Genomic DNA, 24,631 nt, shown 5'->3' on the forward strand with positions numbered 1-24,631 from the left:
ATAATTTTGAATTTTTATTTTTCTATAATTGTGATTATAATATGGTAGCAAATAGTGTATTTCCGTGTATTGAAAACAATCTGAAATAATATTGTTAAAATTATGAATTTCTGAAAATTTAATATTATATGTATAATTAAATTCGAGATAAATATTTGAGGATTCTTCTTTCAACTGTATATCAATTTTATTTTTATCCAAGAATATATAAATGTGTAAAAAGTAACCAAATGCTCTTTAGATTATATTGAAAAGAATGAAATTGGACTCGTACGTTTTTATGACGAGTAAAGTGCAAAACAATATATAATACATGAACTTGTATTTGATGCATACACATACGCACACACACACACACACACACACACAACGTCGACGAATATTCGAAACGGAAAACGCAATTCCACAGATAGGAAGATAACAAAAATTTTCTGTAAAATGTGATGTGAAATCTACAAATTTTCTAAGAATAAAAGATAATGCTTTCCTTGCGATACAATCTATTTTACATTATACGTTTTCGGTAAGATTAATGAAACTTCCAAGAATTCGTCTGAATAATATAGTAAAACAGAAATCAATTATTAAAAGAGCACATTTAGTAGATGAATGTACTCTTTTGTGTTAAACTACTACGGAACTGGTGGTTTCGCTGCTATAGTTCCGTCTTTACTTTATCTATGAGGTACGAGGTGAGTAACGGAAACTTTTGGAGAAACTAGCAACTAAAATTAATAGAATCTCGATGACTTATTTCGGTAAATTGTTTTTATCATTATTATCGCGCTTGACTTATATATTATACTCTTCTTTTTTTACGCGCACAAATAATATGTTTAAAATTAAGTTTCCGATGTATACGTTAAATTTCGAGAATACAATTTTTGTCATATCAGAACGAAATTATAATTTACTTATAACATTTTTATTTCCAATATATAAACGCAAAACAATCTAATTACTTACATCAAACATAAAAGATATAACAATTATGGTAAAAAGTAAAGTGGAAGTGTATTAGTAAAAGATAATTTACTCAATTGAACTCGTCTAACTACATGAAATCACAATCGTTTACGTTCCCCGGTAGTCTTCGATCATTTCGATCTCGGTAAGCCGCCGATCGATGAATCGTCTATAACGATCGCAATGGCGACCGCGTTACGTGGTAGTCTCGTGTGTCTGCTCGAGAATAGGGAAACCACGACTGCTACAGATAGGTGCTGGCGAAAGACCGCGATAACGCTTATCTGCTTCCTGGATTTATTGCTGGCGCAATGAAAACGCACCCGCCAGCCGCTCTTCCCTGCCCATTCCGATGTTAATTAGCCGGAGCGTATTCTTAGGGTGTTATAGATTATGGTTACGACGTCTATCAGCGCTAGCGAGAACAATGCTGAAACGAAGTGACGACGCTGACATACTTTTGATGCCAACGACACGTTACGTGGCTGACATTATATTTACTCGTTCTACTAATACGTGCGCGTGCGACTTTTAAGAGCGCTCGAGCTTCGAAAATCGAAGTCTACGAATCAATGAAAAAATCGGATCATTAAAATATATATTTTATCTGAGAAATTATTGGGTTTGATGAGCGATTTTTCAATCATCCCTTATTCTCTCTGTTTACAGTCAAGCATGCGAGATCTTAAACTTTGACTGTTATATTGGTAATATCGGTAAATTCATATACGAAACGTCGTCAGTCCCGTTTATCAGCGCGGTTACGTTCAGCGAACGACCATCAAGGATTCAAACTATTCATGTTGGCAAGTTTATTACACGATTCAGCAGGTAACAATGTTGCGAATAGCTAGCAGCATAATCAGGTATGAGTCTCGAGCGCCGATTACGCAGTGGATCCGAAGCGCTTAAACTCGATTAGGCAGACGACAGCTCAGATTCTAGTTGCGATTAGGATCAAAGCCTAGGGTTTATAGGACACGTGAGATGTCTAGTTTAGTGCCTCGAGCTTCTCGGAATTCTATTTACTTCCTCAATCTCTTTCTTTCTTTCTTTCTTCCTCTTTTGTGATCACCTTCGCCAGCATATCTCGATGGTTCGCGCAGCCACTCGATCTCTCGGCGCGGCGAGACCTTATCGAAATGAGGATTCGTCTAAGATAGCACCATGTCTAAAATGCATGCATAAGTCATCATTAGGAAATCTTTAAGAAATCTTATGATATGATATCCCAAAGACATATTGAAAACATCTTAAAGATGTCTAATGGGTGCATTTTGGACATGGTTCTTCATTGGCTATCTGGGGTGCCTATGGATTTGTTGGCCTTCCTCGTTTCTCCGCGCCTACGTGCTAATTAATCTGATTTGCGTACGTGATACACACACACACACATACACGCGCGCACACGCGTCGCGAATCATTGTCGTCGCGCGAGCACGCATTTCCAGTTTACGTCGTCACGGCGTTATACGCAATCAATTTTCGTCCTCACGCCACTACACCCATCACAGTGGAATCTACACGTGATGAAACCGCTTCGCGCGTGACTTCCTTCCATATCCGTGGTCCGTCCGAGATCGAAAATCTCTGATACTCTCTTTTTTTTCGTCTGTTCAAGCCAAACCTTATTTAAGTACGCATTACCAAGACACGTAAATTATTCACTAATTATAAAACGTAGGAAACTTTATAATCGTGCTTTATATCTCACGATATAAACACTCGGTGAAATAAATAAGTATTATATCATTCTAAAGCTATTTTCATAGTTTAGTAATAGAGCGTTTACATTGATTGAATTGTTACTATTTATATATTTATAATATATGTATAAAAGAAGTTAAAAACAACTTAGACAATTAGAAAAAGTCAAGATAAAAATAGAGAGATAGATAAGGAAAAAATTGAGAGAAAGAGAACAAGAAAGGTATAATATTATTAATACGAACTGCACAGTTACAGCGATTTAATTTTTAATTACACGTTAAATCAATTTACAATTCGAGCATAAATTTACTCTTCAATGTCCTAGTTTTAATAGAGCTATATTAACAGTTTAGTTAAATCTCGGAAAGTTACTTTTATATCGTACCTCTCGCAGAAATTGGAATGCATGATCGATTCGATAGAAACGGTTCAACGTTCCTGAATATATTTTGACTTACTTTTCAAAGTTCATTTAATTATATATATACATACATACATACATATATACATACATACATATATATATATATATAATGTGCATAGATCGCAGAGATATGTGATAAAATATTTGGATATAGTTCCAAATGACTCCTGCTTCTGATAGGTCTGAAATATTAAACATAAGTGGTTTTCGATGTTAAATAAAGTGCGCGTGTTCCCAACTTCAAAAAATGAAAGGAAAGAAAAAAAAACATAATAATGTTATACATATAATTTATATATATGCACGCTTATGAGCCTACTATTTATAGGGGGGTTCCACTATTGAAAAACTAGACACATAGATTTGGATTGAACCTCTCTTCGCGTGGAAAATTACATATATATTATACATGTTATATATGTATGTACATCATATATAATTAATTTTAGTCAATAAGATTTTTTATAAAAAAATTGTTTTCTTTAATTTCCCGAAGTTAGGAACACACGCACTTTATTCTTGGCATCGAAAACAATTTATGTTTAAAATTTTAGGCCGATCGGAAGCAGGGGTCATTCGAAGCTGCACCCAAATAGTTTATGACTTATTGAGAAATGATAACGTGCGTGGAAAATAATTGATTTATGTTCACTCGATAAAATGCACGGCTGCTCGAAGCTGCCGCTCGATTGCGAAGATAATAGGAAATATTGCACGAGAAGGCGCACAGAAACAAAGATACAACCTTGCGCATAATATTCCAGAAACCGTTAACCATTTAGCTTGTTATATGCAACGAGTAAATTTCCGCCGAGTCTTTGTCCCTCTTCAACTTTTCCGCCGGCAGAGACGCGAGAGAGGATCGCACTTGGAAATAATTAAGCCCTGGAACGTGCTCCGGCGTGAAGGGAGGACACTGAGAGAATGCCCATTGTTATTCCGAGAAGGAGCCCGATGCTTCCTCCGTTATCGAGGAATTAGATGGTAACACGAGGAATTAAACAAGGGGATTGGAGAGGAAGGCGTAATAAAATCATTAAATAAGTGACGTACGGACAAGAGCTATCAGGGATTACGGTAAATGGCCAATTGTCTTATTAAGGAATTGTCTTGTGAAGGAATCGTCGATTCCAACACGTGGTCTAAGCACGTTTGACTTCATTAGGGAAAGTAAAACTGCCCTGGATGTTTTATAGTATGATTTAAATAATGCAGTGGAGAAAGAGATACAATTATAATTTGCTGAATATATAAGCGATACAATATTTATTATTCTATATATTTTATTTTACTTTTTTTATATTTTGCATATTTTTGGCTCTTTTAATGATTCATTTTTTTTTACATTTTTTGTTTTGATGACGTCAATATATACTGTTAAAGAAACAATATTTAATTGTTATATTTAATTATAATACATAACGTTTCATAAATTAATTATTTTTATAAATCGATTATTTATATGAGAGAATATTTAAGTATTACAATTTGTTCACATGTAATGACTGGATATTCTTATAAATTGTTGAATTTACTTTGAAAATATTGAAAATATTTAAAATTTTAATAGCATAATTAATTAGAAATTTAATCCATTCATAAATATATAAAATCTGTACAATCTACAATAATAAGCTATGGGCTTTTATATATGTCAACTGTAATATTGGAAAGATTCATTTTAATATAATTACCAATGAATCAATCTATAATATTCATTACAGTCGATTTTCACTCTCGTATCTTGATCAATATTATGCGTAATAATCACTTATTTCATATAACGTAGGTATATAATTGTGCACAGTATCCATATATAATATCGTACGATAAAAGCTGTGGATTACATTTTTGTTTGTACGATTTTTGTGCAAATTTATTTTTGAGGCATTTTTTTCTCGGGATGTTATATGACAAGCAATCCGTCACGTGTAAGTGACTACTTCATTTTCTCCGAGTGCTTCGGAGACATGGTTTTCCGCACTGTAAAGGAATCACGCCGACTGAGATTGTTTTCCAATTTAGGAGATACGATTTATATAACAGCTAGCGATCTCTCGAGATACTTGAGTGCAAACCTCTACGGAATCCCAATAGCCCTAGGGGCAAACAGCGAGGTGAAGTGCTGTGTCTACGCTCATTCTTTTTCTGGGCTTGAAACAGTAACGATATTATAGATACTAGACGATTTTTATATCCGCACGAATAACGGGAACTTCTCTAAGATTTCGATGCCATTCATCCTCGGACTGTCATAAATTTTCGACGATTAGTTGATCATCAGCTTTAGAAATGTCATGAAGGATGAGCGTGAGCCTCTATTAAAATATTGCATTGCATTGAATCGTATAAAATTATAATATACTTTATATAAACTAATATCTATAAATATAATTCTAATTTTTTACGTTTCCCTTTTTTCTTATTAAATCACAACTTTACTTAATTCATTGCATCGCGCGCTACATTTTTCAAATATCTTCCGTGCTATTTATCATCGTCGCAAAGTTTAATAGCGTATCGTAATAGAGAGTTACTTCACACCAGCAGCGCAGAGTTTGCACCACAGCAAAATAAAGATCGTAGTATCAGTTAATATCCAAGAAAAAAATATTTTGTAAACTTTAGTTTCGATATTTATAAAACTGATATGCAAATTCACATTGTTGCTTTTATCGATTAATTTATCTGTAATTAAGCGATTGCAATTTTTTTATTTCAGTACATAATTACACTTACTGATGTAATTTTATTTCATTTTTAATTTTAATGCATTAACAACATTATGCAGCAGAAGGTATTTTTTAAAGTTAAGATATACTATGCTAGCAACCTATGTTCTGCGATCCACAGAATAATTATATTCAATTATATTAAAGATGTTTGAAGTCGAAAGAGACAGTTAATTATGACATTTTTATTTTTCTGGCTTTTTGCATTTTTAATTAAAATCATATATTTAATTTGATGGTTGCTATTAACTTCTTCATCTTTCTCTTAAAAGAGGTTACACAAATATTTTTTTAATTCTGTTTAATTGAAGATATCATTTAATATAAATAAGTTGAGAAAAATATCTTGGTCATTTTTTAATTACATATGTAACTCGTTTTTAGTAAGATAAACATATATAAAACTAAATTATTAAAATGAAAAAGACGTTTAATCATTCCATTAATATATAATATTAGACGTACAGGAATTATACTAAAATGTATAAACATATAAGTGTATAATATCTTGTACGAGAAATGTAACGCCAAATTGAGATCCGTAACATGTATAATTAAAGAGCGACGAAATGTATTTTCGCAAATGTTAATGACATGACTATTAGCAATGCGTACACGATGGCCACAATAACAGCATTGCTTTGCGTGCACGCACGTACGCATTTGGTTATTAATCAAATTTATTGCAATAAAATATGAACATTCTTTTACCGTGATAAAATAGAAATTTCCATTGCGCACGTATAAATATAGTTTCAGACAACGCTGTAATTTAATGCTAAAATGTTTTCATCATATTTAATTGCTTTATAAAATATAAAACCAAAATAATCTGGCCCCGCATTTGGGAAATGGTTTTTATAATAAAATAAAATTGCGCGTTACGTTTTACGTAATCGAACAAATCAACTTTCGCAAAAGTCGAAATTCATATTCTTATTTAATTCGAGGTAAAAATTCTCGATACAGTTATAACATCTATTCTGTGATACCTATAACGTTTCCATAAATATTCTTTCAATTATTTAAGCTTATTTTAAATGATCTATAATTTGTAACAAAAATTGGAATAGAGTTCCATGTGCATACATGTTCCCTGTATTAGTGGTACAATTTTTGTTACGAATTATAGATCATTTAAAATGAGCTTAAATGTAAAGAATTAAAAGAATATTTGTGGAAACGTTATAGGTATCCAGAATAGATTTTATATATATATAGATGTATGTATGTACATATGTATGTATGTATGTATGTATGTGTGTATGTATAAAGAGAGAGAGGTGTGCATATATAAAATATATAATATGCTGTACAAGAATATATGGCACATAAAATTAAAAATAAAATTCTGTCCTAAATTTTGTCGCCAAATTATAAATCATCTAAAATGAGCTTAAGAAGAATGTTCAACTTTATAAGCTTCGGAGAATAGTTAAGCAAAATCATAATGAAAGTCACTATATACTATATACATATAGTTAATAATATAATAATAGTTACAGTAGAGACAAGTTAATTTATATGAAAATTTAATTTTGGTATATATATTTTTATTAATTATCTTGTCTGGTAAAAATGAACATATCAACTTCCACGAAAACTCAAGAGGTTGAGTTTGAAAAGTCAAACAGATGGGATCACTTGACATAGAATGACCTAGCTTTAGTTTCGAAGTTGTAGAAGTCACAAAGAGAGTTGCATAAGTTTTAGAATTCTTTTTGCTTTATTTGAAACAAGTTTGTTTGCCAAATTTGCAGAAAGTTTAAACAGGTTGATTTTTGAATGTTTAATGTAAATTTATTCTCATATTTCTCTCTCTTTTTTTTATCTCTCTTATTCATAACAGATATATTAAATGAAATTAAAGCGGTATAATCAGACAACTTATCAGAATATTTGCTGACGGATAGGATTCACCAAAGTCTTCCAACATGCACACACATATTTATGTTGAGATTGATTGATTCACAATTCAGTATCCGTTTATCTCGTATGCGCGAGATATATAGAAAAAGGATATAGGTTTAATCTTGGTTACCGATGCAAGAGGGAAACAGATCCATATTACATTTTCGAAATACACGGAAATCTGGTGTTCTTTTTACGTTAGGATGAAGGAATGATAGATAGTATCGCAAAACTTCCAGTTACCGGTATACGTGCAAGTTTGTCTCATACGTGGCCCGGCTTTAGACTGTAGCCACACCGACACGTAGGATTGATGAGCTTCGCGGTCGGATATTGTGCTCGAAATAAGAGATACCCGAATTCTGTCACTCGGCTTGGATGAAGCCGTCGAGTTTACGCGTCCCGCGGTCGCCCATTTCGCATCGACACGAAGCCGGATTAAGAACCCGCCGACGCTTGCATTGTTCATGAGTATAATTCTGGAAGCATGGTTTGATTGCGCTTCAAGACCAATCGGTTTATGGGTCATCGCGGCTAGTATTGATCTCGCGATCTTAGGACGGGATCGTTACGTTTATTTTCAGGAAGAACCTTGATGCCTCTATCAATGGTAATACGCGAACGTGCGAGGATTCAGGAACTCGTTTCATCCACTATCGTTTCTTCTTTTGTATGTCCCTTTTCTCCTTTATTCTCTGTTTATCTCTCTCGCTTTCCTCGCACGCGTTCGAATCCTCCTCCTCATCTGGATTTACATAGATCTCAGGTCAGACTGAAGATTACACGTGAGTCGGACTCTATCGCGGACTCGCCATGAGAACAAATTCACAATTGAATTGTTCGCGAATGTAATTTTCATTGCATATTGCGATGCAAATGGAATATTTAAAATCGTTACACGGGTTGTTGATAAGATTACTTGTGCTTATTGTGAAACAAATATCAAAAATTTATAAATGCAAATTATAAATGAATGCGAAAAAAAGAAACATTGTAAGAGTCGAATATATGAATTCTAGACAAATTTGATTTTATTCTCGAATTTATCGCGAATATTTAACATTTTTTTTTTTCTCAAAAACTTGATTTTTGCTTTAAATAGGAATTAACTTGGACCACCATTTATTCTCTAAAAACTATATTTTCCTTTTATGTTTATGAAATATTCTAGAGAATATTTTATACTTTTATGAACTTTTTTATAAAAAAAGTTTTCTATTATATAACCGTTTTATACAAGACTTTTCAGGCTGTACTGGAAAGTACTGCAGGGAAGAAGCATACTGCAAGTTTAATTACGTATATGTATAGAGTGGAATATAGCCGTTGTAAAGAGGAGATTTAAGTTCAATTAAAAGTGTATTACGGCTGTGTGTACCTTAAGCAGTCTCGCCGACTAACGATGGATTTTCTACGTGTTTCTTTCCAGAATAATTAGTCTCAATACGATTACCACGATACTATTGATCCGTAACATTTTTGTGTGCAAGTGTGTACGTGTTTATGCGCGTGCTGATCTTTATTTTCCATTTACTCGGTTTACCAGAAATCAGATTAGATGGTTATTTGAAGGCACAGAAGGGAGTGCGCTCATTATTTTTCATTTTAGTTCTTCGTGAACTGAGCTATATTAACACGTGATTTATAACATCAATTTAATCTTTACTAGTTTGCGGTGCACTCGAAAGATTACTTTACAAAACACGTCATATTGCTTGCAAGCAATTTTATCTAACTCCAATTTTGACGTGCAATCGTGTATTTTTGCTACAAAATGATCAACTTTTCTTATTTATCAAGAAATCTGCAACCATAAATAGACGTGTTTATATACTTCTTGCGTATTACATTATTGAAATAATTTGGCTTATTAAGCATATTAGCTCATAACCGAGAATTTCATTTAAGTTTTTAATCGAATTAGATATAAATTGCATTATTTATTTATAAAGACCGAATTATATAGATGCTAGTGCGCGCAATTAAAAAAATGAAATTTTTTAATTACGATCTAATGATCTAATGTAGTTACAATTGGTTGTAAACATATGCATATATGTATATGGGTATATAAATGCAGGAATGCATTGTTTTATTAAGCTTAAAAAGTGAAATTATTATTTTAATAAAACTATTATTATTTTAGTTTTATCTATGAAAAATTTTGTTCTATATGGTTTTTTGTTTAACAATTTGTGACAAAAAATTTAAGCTGTGTTAAATAATCTTATTAATTTGTTTTTTTAATAAATTTAAATTTTTTAGTTCTAAGTAATAATTTTTGTTAAATAGAAACCTAAATCATAAATTTGTATAAAACAGCTTTAAAAGAAAAGTTAAATATATAAGGTCTATATGTTATAAATCGGAGCATGGAGGAAGAAACTTACATAGACTTTCATTTAGAAAATAGATGCGTCCTAATGAAGTTAAAAACTTGTTTACACGCTTCCATTAGTGTAGATGAGAAATTTGATTACTTGAAAGTAAATAGCGCGCCTGTGTGTATTAAATATCCGCTGCTGCTTTCACAGAGCTTTTTTGAATGCAAAGATCTTAAGGATATACCGAGGAATCGACATTCGGCAGTCTTAAAATCTTGGTTTAGCAACTTCTTTCATTGCTTCTTCTTTCAATTTTCTTGCATGTAGATGTCTTAATCTTTTTTCCTGAATAAGAAAGAAATGTAGTTTGAAAGAGAAAAATCGTGCTTTTTCCTACATCTTGTCTTAATTTACATATAAACGTTATAAATTAAATATTCAAAAATATCTGTAGTTCGCGAATAAACTTAAAAGACTCGTAAATTATTTATTATTGAATTTATTATTGTATATGAGACATTAAAAAAATATTAATTATTAAAAAATATAGGTACATATACCATATATTAAATAAATGATATTTACGTTGCAATTATTAAATGCGTATAATTTGTGTTCTATGTAAAATTATCATATTCATCTACTACAGTAGCAATTACATTTATCGGTCTAAAGGGTATAAGAGGTCACACGGTTATATTTCTAAATGTGTACCAGTGACTGATGCAAGGGAGAGTGATATTCATTGCATTGACGTATGTATACAATGTACCTGTGGTCTGTTAACCGACTATAACTTGTTGCAAGTCATGCAAGTCGAGCAATTTGCAATAATTGATAGATCTTATTTAGCTTTTGATGACGCAAGAAACTTATATAACAAGCATTTAATTAATATCCACCGTACGGTTATATTTTAGGCATTTTGTAATATTTTAAGAACATGTAAATTAACTTTGACGTAACTATTACCTATATTTATAAATAAAATGTTCTCCACTTTAGCAACGAATTATAGGGTTACATTTAAATATATGAGTATTCAAAACACAGACGCGCGCATTTGTATGTATATTAAATTGCATGATATGATGACTGATAATAAAACAGCTGAAATTTTTACGTTTCACCATTTTACATATAGATTGTAATAACGTAGCTATTTGTTAGTATATTTGTTTGAGGTTATCACATTTGTATAGAACATCAGAATTTCAAATAAGATTCCACATTTCGAAATGATAGCTTCAATACGGCATACCAAGCGCAAAAGGTGAAGCTAGTTTCGCTTGAGAATTGCTTTTCGAAAAGATCCAGTCTGTATGTAACACTATAAAAGCGTTAGAATAATAAAAAATTACATATATAAATTATTGATAATTTAGCATAAAATTTTGACTTTTGAAAAGTTTTTAGAGAGTTCGCTCGCCGATAGATTCAAATATCTCACGCAAAATTGAGTATGCAAATATGATCTGGGATAACATTGATTCTCTATTAGATGAGAAATACTTAAGTACATATTAAATTCCGAACTAGCAACACGATGATGCACGTACCATACTATAAACTGTAGCTAACTTACTTCGTATCATCACGCGTAGTTTCGTAAGTATACTATCTCGTCTTGAAAATTTTCTTTGAAGTAGTAATTGGCTTGCTTGTTAATGGCCTCTTAGAAGTTTCTAAGTTTGACGAGTAGACCGTCTATAAAGCTGAGCTTAATGAAAGGAATTTTGTTACATATTGTACAAATTTAATTTTATCACTTTCACAATAACATTTATTTCATTACCGCGATAATGAATCTCACCGCAAGATAATTTATTAAGGCCAATAATGAGAAATGAAAACCAGCGAACGGTTTATGTGATATAATTATATTTAATCTTACAGTTGTTTTCTTATCATAAGATTATTTTAAAAATAAGTGTTTATCTCCTCGCATATGTAAAGAATTCATAATCTGAAAATGTATGTATTATAAAACAATGCAAATTTTATTTTTCGTCCGAATTTAATTAAAGATAAATTTATTTATTCATTTGCATTTTGAATATTCAAGGTTATTATATTCTGTAAGAACGATTGCGCACTTAAGTCGAGTCTTTCTGACTTACTTCATGAACGTCTATCTAAATTTTGTTGCACGCGGCAACGATAAACGTATATAAGATTGTTTTGAATAATTCTTTTTTTTTCAAAATCAAGAATACAAGAACACCGTAGAATTATAAAGCGCCAGGCTTAGTCCTAGCTTGACCCGCTTACGTTAACTCGCGCCATTCAACGCTGAGTTTCTCGAGTACTTTGCAAACTTTGGCGCGCACGTAGGTGGGCTATAAGTATAAGTACTAGTAAGTAAGTAAGTAAGTATGTATGTATACCGCTGGTTAACATAGAGTTCGTTCGCGCGATGGCGTGATACTTAAGTCGAGGACGTTCCGTGTTACAGATTTACCCAGGTTCGGCAAACCGTTGAACAACCTTACAGTCTCGGTGGGTCGCGAAGCCATTTTCACCTGCATCGTCGAGACTCTCGGACCATACAAGGTGAGAGACACATTATAATCCCTATCCTATTTCCACGCGCGGTTACAGTTATATATATATATATATATATATATATATATATATTGCGCCATACTGCTGCTGCAACTGCACATCGCGTTGTGCACACTAATGTCTCTTCGTACGATTGAAACTGGCATTGATAAGGGATATCGGACTGTATACATTTTCTCAGACGACAAAATTGCGGAGCGATATTGTCCATCGAAGTGATTCTATTTGCTCGAATTGAAATCAAGATCTAATAAGATTTTATAAAATTATTATCACTGTAGTTTTATAAAAGCTTATATTAATTTTTTAGGGATTTTATTAAACAAACACAAAAATCAATATATTTAAACAATTTTTAATATATATTTTTTATAACCAATTTCTTTTTTTGTGCACCTAAAGCCGTAGACGTAAATACGAGATGTGAGAATTACACAAGATTAAATCAAGATCTAATAAGAATTTTTTTTTCTCACATCAAATGTGCAATACGCAAGTACGAATCTCTAAATTATAAAATTATGCGGAGGGTATTATACTATTCTGTTAATACATAGATACGTTGTAATTTGCGATTTAGAAAATTGGCGCTAAGATAGCTCGAGAACTGTAGAACGACGTCATTACCGAACTACATTCGCAAAGTTCTACAGGGACGGAGAAGCTAACGAACGGTACAAATAAATTCGAAGCGAGGGATTGTGCTAGGATCACAGTGCATATCTGAGGCAACTCCATTTAAGTAGAAATAAAATCCCGTGGGGTGTGAGTTCAGCAGTTTGTTAAGCGGCTCCAGTCCTCTCTCGACCGCCGTCTTCCAGCCGATCGTTTCCCTGTCGTTCGTCTATCTTCCTTCTCTCGTTTTCTCCTTATTTTCCAGCCTCCTCTCGAAGGAAGTCTCGGGAACTCCTCCTGGAGAGAAATACCCTTTTCAATTCTCTCCTCTGCTTACTTTCTCTCTTTCTCTTTCTTTCTATCTCTTCTCTCTCTCTCTCTCTCTCTCTCTCTCTCTCTCTCTCTTTTACCAAGACCTGCGCTCAAACCGCGCGTATAGGAGTTATAGTTTTATAGATAACGTCGCTTCCGCGAAATGTTTTGGCGATAAAAATGCGCAAGATTGTTTTATGGCGCCGCAAAAATATATGTGTGTGTGTACGTGTGAGCACGTATGAACTCTGTGCGTTTTCGAACGGAATCGATGCATTATCCTTACGGGGTTGGTCAACGGCACCTCTCAGCGGAAATGAAAACGGCGAGTCATACGCGCCTGCCGCGATGCTCTCGCGGAAAGCGATGGTTGGCGCAAATAATAAAAAGCGCGTGCATGTATATATGTATGTATTTCACTTTGCTCGGGATACAAAGGAGTGCGCTTTCGATAATCGATGCCGACACGGTCGCCGCAAAATTAACGCTTTTTAGCGTAACTCCCTTTAGCACATGGCAGCCACACACGGCGCAGCTATAACCGATAGCTCGTGATTGGTTCTCTACGCTGGTGTAGTATCGCAATTCTCTCATTAATAATATATTATTAATTTTTTATAATGAGACATGCGCGATTAAGTAAAGCGCAAATTTATAGTTTTGTTAGAGAGAGAGATAAAGAAAGAGAGACGTAAGTATATACTTTCGAATGGTATAACGATACGAAGGGAGCTTATACTAGTGTTGACATCGAGTGTTTATTTATATTTCAAGTTGCTGCATGAGTAATGGTGGATTTTATGTATAGTGACTTGAGATAGGAAAGGAGTACCTCAGATACTCTCTGGTGCTTTGAAATAATAAAGCGTCTTATTACGAGTTGCGTTAGGTGTTACCGTGTTGCATAATATATGAGGGTACTAATTTTGCTAATTAATAACAAACATGTCATTTATGTGTTAGACTTTCTTCTTTGGGAAGTATTTCAGAAATTGTTTGCACTGATTTGCATCTTCAAGACAAGTTTAAGATTGCATCTTAAGATAATAAAGAAATATATTTAATAATTAAATAGAAAGATATGTAAAATTATTAATTCATTAATTATATTTTTATTTCTTATTTTTTAGCTACTTAAAATCCAACAGATAGAAAATGATTAAATATATAAAAATTGTTAAAATACTTAATAATTCGATATTATATATATATGTTTTGTACAAAATAAAGAGAACACAATGTAATATTTAATTATATTAATAATATAATATTATATTTCCCCAGAAAGCAGAGTTAAAATATCAGAAAGAGATATTTATAAATTTCAGAATTATTTATGAATAATTGTATTATAAAATTACATTATGCTTGTTGTTGTTATATTAAAATTATAAATCTATTAGCAATTATATATAATATGTGCAAAGTATATAAAAAGTGACACAAATCTTCATATAAATATATTGTATAAAAATAAATATTTTAAGCTGATTAGAATTAAAAAAAATAGTTTTAAAACTTTCTACTGAAGCTCTATATATTCCAAAGTTAATCATGCAGCTCGTCAGTGATCCAGTATCCTTACGCTAACTTACTGTGCAGATTATGCCGCATAAGTTACCGAGTAATCTACTCATTTTTATTCTTTGTTTAGCAAGCCGTACTAATTTATATAAGACTAATTTCTAAAATACCTTATTTATCAAAATAAAATGTTCTTATTTAAAATGCATTGCATAATGAAATTTATCAGTAACTATTGCTAAAAATTATTTTTATTAGTTGAAGTGTTGTAAAATACATTTTTTTATAAAAATATGTTTTACCATATATATTAAAACGTTTATTCCTAATAGTAATATTATCAAACCAAAAGATGATTACAAATTTATCATTAATATTACACTTTGAATATAAAAATATATATGTATAAATTAAATCATCAAAATCCATTATCATAAATTATATGCATAATTTTAAAAAATTAATTCTAATAAATTATAAAATAATTAACAATTGATAAATATTTTGTAATATTATTATGATAAATTCAGTTATTTTCCCTCAAAAATCGACTAATATATTTTTGCCAATTCTCTTATTGCACGATAGGGCTCATTCAATGCAGTTATAATATTTTCATTTCTTCCGTTCTTTCATGAAGTGCGGAAATAAGCTGCGTACTTCAAATATAAAACGATTTATGTATTATCCCGACTATGCGGCAAATTTTAAAATTTCATTAAAGAGCCGAAATTGCTTCCTGCGGAAGTGGAAGCAGTAAGGAAAGGAGGCACCCCAGCGAAGTATTTTTACGATCCTAAACCTAATTGAAGCTGGGTCCTTGAAACTCGCTGGGTTTCGTGGAGATTAGTGTTCGCAGACAATTTTTCTCTTTTTAAATAATCATAACTTTTAACATATTATATCAATGCATATTTTTATTTCTGTTACGCGGAATCGCGTATTATAAATTATTATACATTTATGCAATATATAAAATGCTGTTATATTTATTTATGAGACAATTTTCAGTTTGTGTTTACGGAACAATAGATATTTTTTTAAATTTAGCTTTTACATAACAATACTGAGAGATATAAATTAAATATACGCGCGTGTATTAGCGAATCCGTTCCAAAATATACAAAATTTTTAGTAAATTTTTGCAAGTGAAAAATAACGTAAAAAATTATGTACATTGATTGTTTTTTATTTTATATTATTTCTAGTTATCAGTATACAAACATATTTTTTCAATTTTGTATAATTATTCGGTTACATAATTTTTACTTTATGCGATTTGTATCTATTGGTTATGTTTGTAACTATTGGTAAAACGTCCATATGTTATATTGCAAGTGTTTCCAACTGCCCCATCAGATTACGAGTTTGATCTCGCAAGAGCCAACCGAGGTTGCCAAATGGTTACACGCTGTCATGTGACATCTATTACTATACTTCGAACAAAAGGTAATCTCATTCTTCAAACAAAACTTTATTTCCTTGAAAATGAATATTATAAAAAATGAACAGGATATCATAAATCATGCACATAAATACAATTATGGATTCATAATTAATCAATATATGCAAATTAAATAGACGTAACAAAAAAAAGGCACAAAGTGACATATTTTAATAAATTAAGGAAATTTATATTTATATATAAATAAAAAAGGGACAGTTTATGATTTATGTCAATTTTCAAATTTTTCTACGTAAAAATATTGGGTTCTAAAGTTTTTTGAGACTTTGGACTTTAGCCAAGAAATATATATATATATATATATATATATATAAAGTTGACGTTTTGTTTTCGATTACGATAAGGTGTCGAATTTAGCGCGACCTTATACGGGTTGTCTCACACACCAAGTAACGCTTACGACTAATATTCTCTCGAGGGAGCAAACTCTCGAAATCATTACGGTCTGTTGCAAAGGCATTGTGTACTTCCTCGCCGTAACATTCGGCAAATTGCGCATCTACCAGAGGCACGGTAGCACGAATATTCCACAATCCCTTGACGATCCTTGATTACCCAGCGGTCCTTACCGACACGACGCACGATTTCCCGCACATATCTGACGTCGGCCTTAATGGACTTTGGATCAAGGTGCTTAACGTTCGGAGAATGCTGGCGTATTTCATGTCTCGCAGTCAATAGTTGAAGCGGGAGAAAGCGGTCACTGACGCGAGCAGGGAGGGAAGCTCTCGGCTCTGTGATTGTTCGTGCAAACAAACCGCAGTATTAATTATTCGTGATACCGACGCGCGGCGGTTGCATCGAACCGGACAACAGACGGATATCTCGTAGAAGAAGCTCGTGTTTCGGGAGTTACTATCTTGTCGACGATAATTCCCCGAATCTCGAGAGAATGGATACGAGCCAGCTGAAATTTCTCCTCGCGAGAGTAACGACATGTCAATGGCCAGGGTCGCCACTTCTATTTCGCCGATCCTCTTTTCTCTCGTCTCTCTTGCCACCTTGTGTTTTCTCTATACGACCTATGTTGTATCCGTACACAGACACAAAAGTTCTACGTGCTTCTCTACACTTTGCGCTATCCCGATGAAGAGGTCACCGTCTGCTTTTTCTGCAGTACGTTTTAAGACGCCAAACAAATGATCAATTTGCCCTAAACCTAGTTCTGCGAGATAAAAGGTATGCCAAGTAACCGGCGCGCAGTTCCGACAAACTGTTCCACGACGAGTTAAATCAACACGGATGGAAAACGAAGACGAGAGATGACCGAATTCGAAATTCTCTGGTTTCGATTTAATCTCCTCTCTTCTCTATCTTGCTGCCTTCCACTGGTTTTCAAACCTGCCGCCCAATGCCTTTGCATTCTCTGGGGTTTGTATTCCCCATTGGCTACACACGGAAACGGACGTATTAATATCGCGAGGGCACTAATTGCCCTCCAGCCAAATATACGTAGAATTTGCGCAGGATGAGATACCGAGATGCTCTTTGCGTTACACTGTGCACATTGTGTGTTGCGCCATTGATCGAGGAAACCATTACATTTGGAGTGGATTATAAGTGAGCAAGGTCGGAAACGCGTTTCCTTCCGCTTATGGAATATCGACCTGGGATGCAAATTTGAATTTACCCTTGATTCCGCGTAACATTGCGCCGCGCTATACAGTGCTTACAATTTACCGTATATAATATAAGAATGCATTAAAATCGATGCGTTTAATACGCGCTTCATTCGATACTCTGAAACACATATAATATACATATGCGTTAGCAGCTAGTTAGAATCGGATATTAAATATCACGACGTCAAGTTTATGTTCTCTTTAATATCTTGTTCGCATGTGAATACTAAATAGGCGAGCACCTATTATCAAACCCATTGTCTTCTGACGATGTGAAATATTTGCTGATATTCGCTGAATACGCGGTTTAACGACCGATGCATGTATAAAATAAACCAAGCACGCATATGTATTTTCAGAGGTAAATTAAAGAAGCTAGCACATATTAGCAAAAAATATTCTCACTATTTATTTTAATATTACATATTATATATTGCAGAGGTGTCGCACAGATAATGTAAATTATCAGTTAGAAAATATATAGGGTTAATATCCGCGGAACACAATATAAAAGTCTCACTTATTTCTACAGTTGCCGCGCGACATAGAAAAAGACTCCAGCGTTTTCTTCTTGGCTCTCGCCAACAGATGATGGTACTTATAAAGTTCAAATCTTGTATAGCTGTTTGAGAGGGATCGTACTTTTATATAATCGGTCATCCAAAGTAACTGCTTTCAAGCGTCGTACAATATAGATATAATATAATACAGCTTTTGTTTTCTACAGGAAGATAAGGATGTTCTTTTTATCTCTATACATTATGTTTTTTCATAATAATGTTTACATATTTTCGAACTGCCTGATATTTTTTCAATAGAAATATTAAAATAATAAAAATATAAAAATATAGATTAGTAAGACATTGCTTTTATAAATAATATGAAAAAAGTACCAGTGGCAACAAATATAAATAAATAAAAATAATATTTTTCCTATATTTTATATACCTAAAAGAAAGTATGATTACTTTTATCTTATGTTTTTTTCAATTTAATAGTGATCGAACATTTGTGCGTTACGTCTGTTTTCGTTTCTTGGGATGTCACGTATTGGTTTGTTTGCGTTCTTAGGGAAAGCTTCTTTCTGTTTTCAAAACAACTTGTTGTCAATTGCTACGTTTTATTATGAATTTTTATATAAATAGTATGTAAGAATAACCGATACAAAAATATTTGCAAGCAGTAAAACTTACGAAATAGATACAATTTAATTGTTTTTTTATTTTTGAAAAATAGTACGTAGCTATTTTTTTTTATTTTCTTTAGATGCTGACATATTAATAACATACAATCAAAATATATAATATATACGCATCTTATACAAATAGACAAATTTTTAAATACACTTGTTTTTGGATCAGATATTGACATATTGATAACACGAAACGAAGATACACGCGTTATATATATATATAAATAGAAAAATTTTGAAGTCAATTTGTTTCTGGATATAGTAGAACATTTTTAGTATTTTGACGAGGTTCGGATTATGTCAAAAAAGATTTCTAATACTCGAAGCAAACGAAGCGGACATGAGCAATCTTCCGCTAATGGATCTGTGCATCGTTGAACACGCTGAAAGAAATTGGCCGTATTTGATGCAACCGTACTTATTGCAACGAAATGATATTATCGACATAAAATATTTGAGGAAACGCGCGCTATTTCTTTCCACCTCTTTTTCCGATGCGCGTGTGATAGGATATGCGCTTCAATTTCATTCGGTATCGTTGGGCTTTCTCGTGTGCATTACGATGCAGCATTCGCTGCAACAGCGGCAACTGCAACTTGTAATCTAGAAACGGAGAACCGTGAGAATCGAAGGGTGAAGATGAAGCGCGGAAGTAGTCAAGGAAAGTGGGGTAACGCGTTTCCTCGATGCATATCTATATACAGGATGCACACGCCTTTGCACATATGTGCACATATGTGTATGTGTATACGCTCGCACACCGACGTAGCTTGGACGAAAACAGCTGGCTTCGGAAGGAAGCTTACCCCATTTCCGACCTTTCATTCCGCTTACTGTTTTTCTCCGCTTCTCATGGTCGCGTCGTTGCACGGCAAATCTCCGTGTCGCTTCTGTCCTCGAATACATTCCGATTTGAAGCGGGCTACGCTGTCGTAGAACCATGCAACAATTGCGAGGAGAGTTAATTGGACTTTATCACGTCAAACGATTCGGCTCGGTGAAATTACTTCACGGTTGTTTAGTTTGGGATATCGCGTGGATGACTGGTGGAAATCGAGCGAGTGTGGTTGCTATCAATAGCGTTATATTCATCCACCGTGGATGCAGTATTCCTGCCTTTTTATTGCACGACCAGTGAGAGTCTTTCTCTGAATATCACAAAAAAACTTTATCCTCTTTCCAACATTGCCATGATACAGAAAAAAATATCGTGAGAGTTTTTTTATAATTTAATAGTTTGTAACAGGTGCACACATACACACACAAATATATATCAATTGAATTTCAACTATTAAATTATTAAATTAAAATTATTTAAAAAATTGGAGAATGTTATATAGTGTCTGCAAAAATTGCATATCGCATCTTAAATAAACATTATTTTTTGCGAAAATGTTATTTATATTTAATACACCAACTGCATTCAAATATAAAAATTAATTAAACTACAAAATTGCTACCTCTTTTTATATCAATTGGATTACTTGATATATGTACACTCGATATGCACAATATCGTATTAAAAAGAATTTATCATTTAGCAAAAATCGTATGTAAGTAATTTTAAAATTAGAATATTAAAAATGTTAATAGTATAAGTGGTTGTATTTCTTTGATGTAAGTTTACCACTGCTTTTAAAAAAATGGAGAAATTTGTGATATCTCTTCTTGAATTTGCAACAATATAATGAATAATAATTATTATTGTAGAAATTTCGTATTTTGACATATTTTTTTAAATTTCAACTGAGCAGTGATCAAGTCCGTTCGTGACATGTTGTTTTTGCCACCAACGAAGTAAAATATTAAATATAAAAATTATTTAAATAAAATTATTAAAAATAATAGTTCGAAAAATATAAAATGTCACTTGAATAAAATCGGTATTATATATATAATTGATTATGAGTAAAATATGATAAAAAATATGAAAAGATCTATTGAAGATATTTTTGCAGATAAAAACTGGAAGGATGGAAGTTTGTAAAGTAAGAGAAATGATCTTCGAAATCTTTTTACATACTTATTCTTATTTAATAAAATAAACATTATTTCGCAAAATGTTATTTATAAAACTTAGTTTAATCAATCTTTTAATGTTTATATACATATAAAAATAATATAATAATTTTTATATATTTATATATAACATTATTAACTAAAATAATAAGATAAATACATAAATAGCGCATTATGCAGCACGTACTGTATTTATTTAAAAACATAGATATTTATATTGCTGATTATTAATTGAAAATACATATTTACCAAAATAAATATTTACGAACTATCAATACCAACTAGCAATGACATATGTGAGATCGTGTTTGAAATATGAATTATTAAAAAGATATCATGACGCGTATACGCTGATATATCAGCCCCTCTTTCTCAGGAGAAGTCAAAAAATATATATCTGCGAGTGTATTTCGATTCAGGGTACGTCATACTAAGACTTCTCAAAAATGAGTTTATAATTATGTCATTTATGTATTATAAAATAAACTCGATATATGAAAAAAGTTATATATTGACAGTACATTATAACAAAAAAATAGAAATTATTTTATAACAAAGAACAAACTATGATTTGATATGTAATAAGTTTTGCTATTTATTTTTTGATTATAATAACAAATAAAAATTTATGTCGTAAATTCTATATATTATTATATATAGATAAATTAATTATGAAAAGAGAGTTGATATTATTACATCGGTTTCTGCAGAAAATTATTTTGCCAAGGTTAAAAAGATTGAGGAAGAGAAAGATTCGCGTGAGAAATAAATCTTCAAACAGTATGTGCGCGTGTAATGTGTATGTGATTCTCAGGATGGGTTACGCAGCAGGAGTAACAAGCGATCAAGAAACTGTAAGATAAATGTCTATGAAGAACATTGGGCAATAGATAACATGGCGATAGAATAAAAGATGGCCATCCAGTCCTTATTATTTCATGTTGTGATAAAAACATATAATAAAAAGAAAGTAGACACAAATTTTAAGCTTTGTATTCTTTACTTTGTTATATATACGTGATAAGTTAAATGGTGAATAGGATAAATCAAAGTAAAGTAAATAGTTGCATTTCGTAGCAGAATTTTAGCTGAAATAATTCAACAGAAATAAGTAAATGGGATATATGTCAGTTAATGTAATATATAATGCTCGTTATAAAAATTCTTCTCGAAAGAAACATTCAGAATATATTCAGGAAATCAGAGGTTCATTAGATCGCTATTTAAGATTTGTCCGTAAGTAAGAAGAAATTCAGTAGAGGGAATAAATTATTCTGTCAGATTGGTTCATTCCGTACGTCATAATCGTTTGATTAATGATTCGACCATTAACTATACTGCGTCGCATACGTATAAAATATGCTTATTGGTCGGCAAAATAAACGGCACACCGCCTTGAGCAAATTGTAACATCATCTGCAGGTCACCGCGCCGAGTTTCTGCATTAAGAAACTTCGTAATTTTTCTGACGTTTTCAAATAAATGCATTCTCCAATTTTGTCGTAAGGAGAATTAACGGTACCGTTTGAAATTGCAATTCATATTAATTTATCGCCACTCTGAGAACTGCAGATATCCTAGAGAAATCGATAAAACGCCAAATAATGGTGAATCTTTTATATTGAAGCATTTTATCTGTTAAAACTTTCGTCAAAGTATTTTTTCAATTATTATTGTCATTGAAATATATAATTACATAATTACAATATTCACACAAGTGTAACTTATAATTTAAATTACATTCTATTATTATTCGTTTTAAATTTAGAAAAAGGAAAGATTCTTATATTATATATTTGAAAGATCATTTACTCTTAGAAATTTCATTATTACTAATTAATATTGAAATCTATTTATTAAAATTGTTTATTTGTACAATTAAATTGTTACATTGCATTACTTTTAAGTTAGAAATTTTTCCAAAAATAAATTTATTCTCGCTTACTAATTATGCAAAACTAATGAAATGCTTTATTAAATTTAATTTATTCTTTTCTGCTGTACTGCATTAACTGACTTTTTTTAGCTTTCCGTCAAATATAGTACCTGTAATAATTCAACGATAATTTATTTCATTTGCTCTTTTCTTCTGTTGAATAAGAATTCTCATATTAAGCAACTCGTTGCATCTTTCTCTCATTTAACAAAGGCAAATATCTAAAACTCCTTTATCTGCGTGCCGTTTATTTCTTGTCTCCTCTCAAATACAAGGTGCATCATGCCGGCGGCATACCTCCGCAAAACGTATGCAGCCGCGCCTGAAAATAAACCCGGACTGAAGCGTAGTGAGCTCGAAAAATGCGAAACGACATTGGCTGGGACGGTAGGGACTTCGAGACGAAGGTATGACATTTTCGTAAGCTTCTTGTCGCGCGACGCGTCGGGTTCGCGGGTGACATTTTGTGGGTAAAATGGCAAGACGACGAGCCGGTGAGTAAAGTAAAATGTCATTGTGGGGATCTGTCGCACGATCATTGGGAAATCCTACGGGAAAGGACGCAAACGGTCAAAATGAAAATTTGTTAGAAAATAAAGATCCGTAACTAATAGAGTTTCGATAATTACGCAGGCACGATCTAACAAATTATTGAGCATTACTATTATTAGTGGTAGTTCTGGGTATTAAGATTGCATACGGGTTCCAAAGTAAAATGCACTGAGAGTTGTGTAAAATAAAACTGAAGAGAATAGTTAGCATGATTTTCTGCGAAGCACGTTTTATGCAATTCTTTTTTACATTACATCTTGATTAAAATATGAGCATTAAAAAATCTCAAGAGGCAGATTTAAATAAAAAATAATTTTATTATTTTTTTGTATTGCATTTTACGCGATATATACAAGTAAGTACAGAGTGCAGTGTATGTTATGCTGATTCACTTTTGTATTATTAATTAGATTCTAAATCATATAAATGTAAATTATATGTTATTAAGATTTATGTTATGTCACTTTGGTCGTCAGTGTTGGTTGGCGATTAAAATCGAAAATTTACATGTTTGAAACAATTTTAAATACAATATATTTTTATCACAAATTGCAGAATTCTTTGCTTTATTACTATATTAAGCATAATTTTTGACGAGGTTTTGAACAATCTAGATAAAAATATAAAGATAAAACTTAAATTATATTATAATTATATAAATTATATATGTGTACAAAATTAATGATATTGGTTGATGCACAATTACAACGGACGATTGTAATAATATTATAAAGAAGAAATAAATAATGATGGAAAGCTGTA

At 32.1% G+C, this 24,631-nt stretch overlaps 1 protein-coding gene across 1 annotated transcript in view; it reads left to right on the forward strand.

Annotated features, from left to right (window-relative positions):
* LOC114940225 (neurotrimin) overlaps positions 1 to 24,631 on the forward strand; it is an 84,672-nt gene that overhangs the window by 19,942 nt on the left and 40,099 nt on the right. The window contains exon 2 of the mRNA XM_085487799.1: positions 12,523 to 12,620. Coding sequence (XP_085343925.1) covers positions 12,523 to 12,620 — 98 coding nt within the window. The remainder of the gene's footprint in view (positions 1 to 12,522; positions 12,621 to 24,631) is intronic.

Source organism: Nylanderia fulva, unplaced genomic scaffold (assembly GCF_048542155.1).
Source record: "Nylanderia fulva isolate GAGA-0341 unplaced genomic scaffold, ASM4854215v1 Scaffold6, whole genome shotgun sequence".
NCBI classification, from domain to species: domain Eukaryota; kingdom Metazoa; phylum Arthropoda; class Insecta; order Hymenoptera; family Formicidae; genus Nylanderia; species Nylanderia fulva.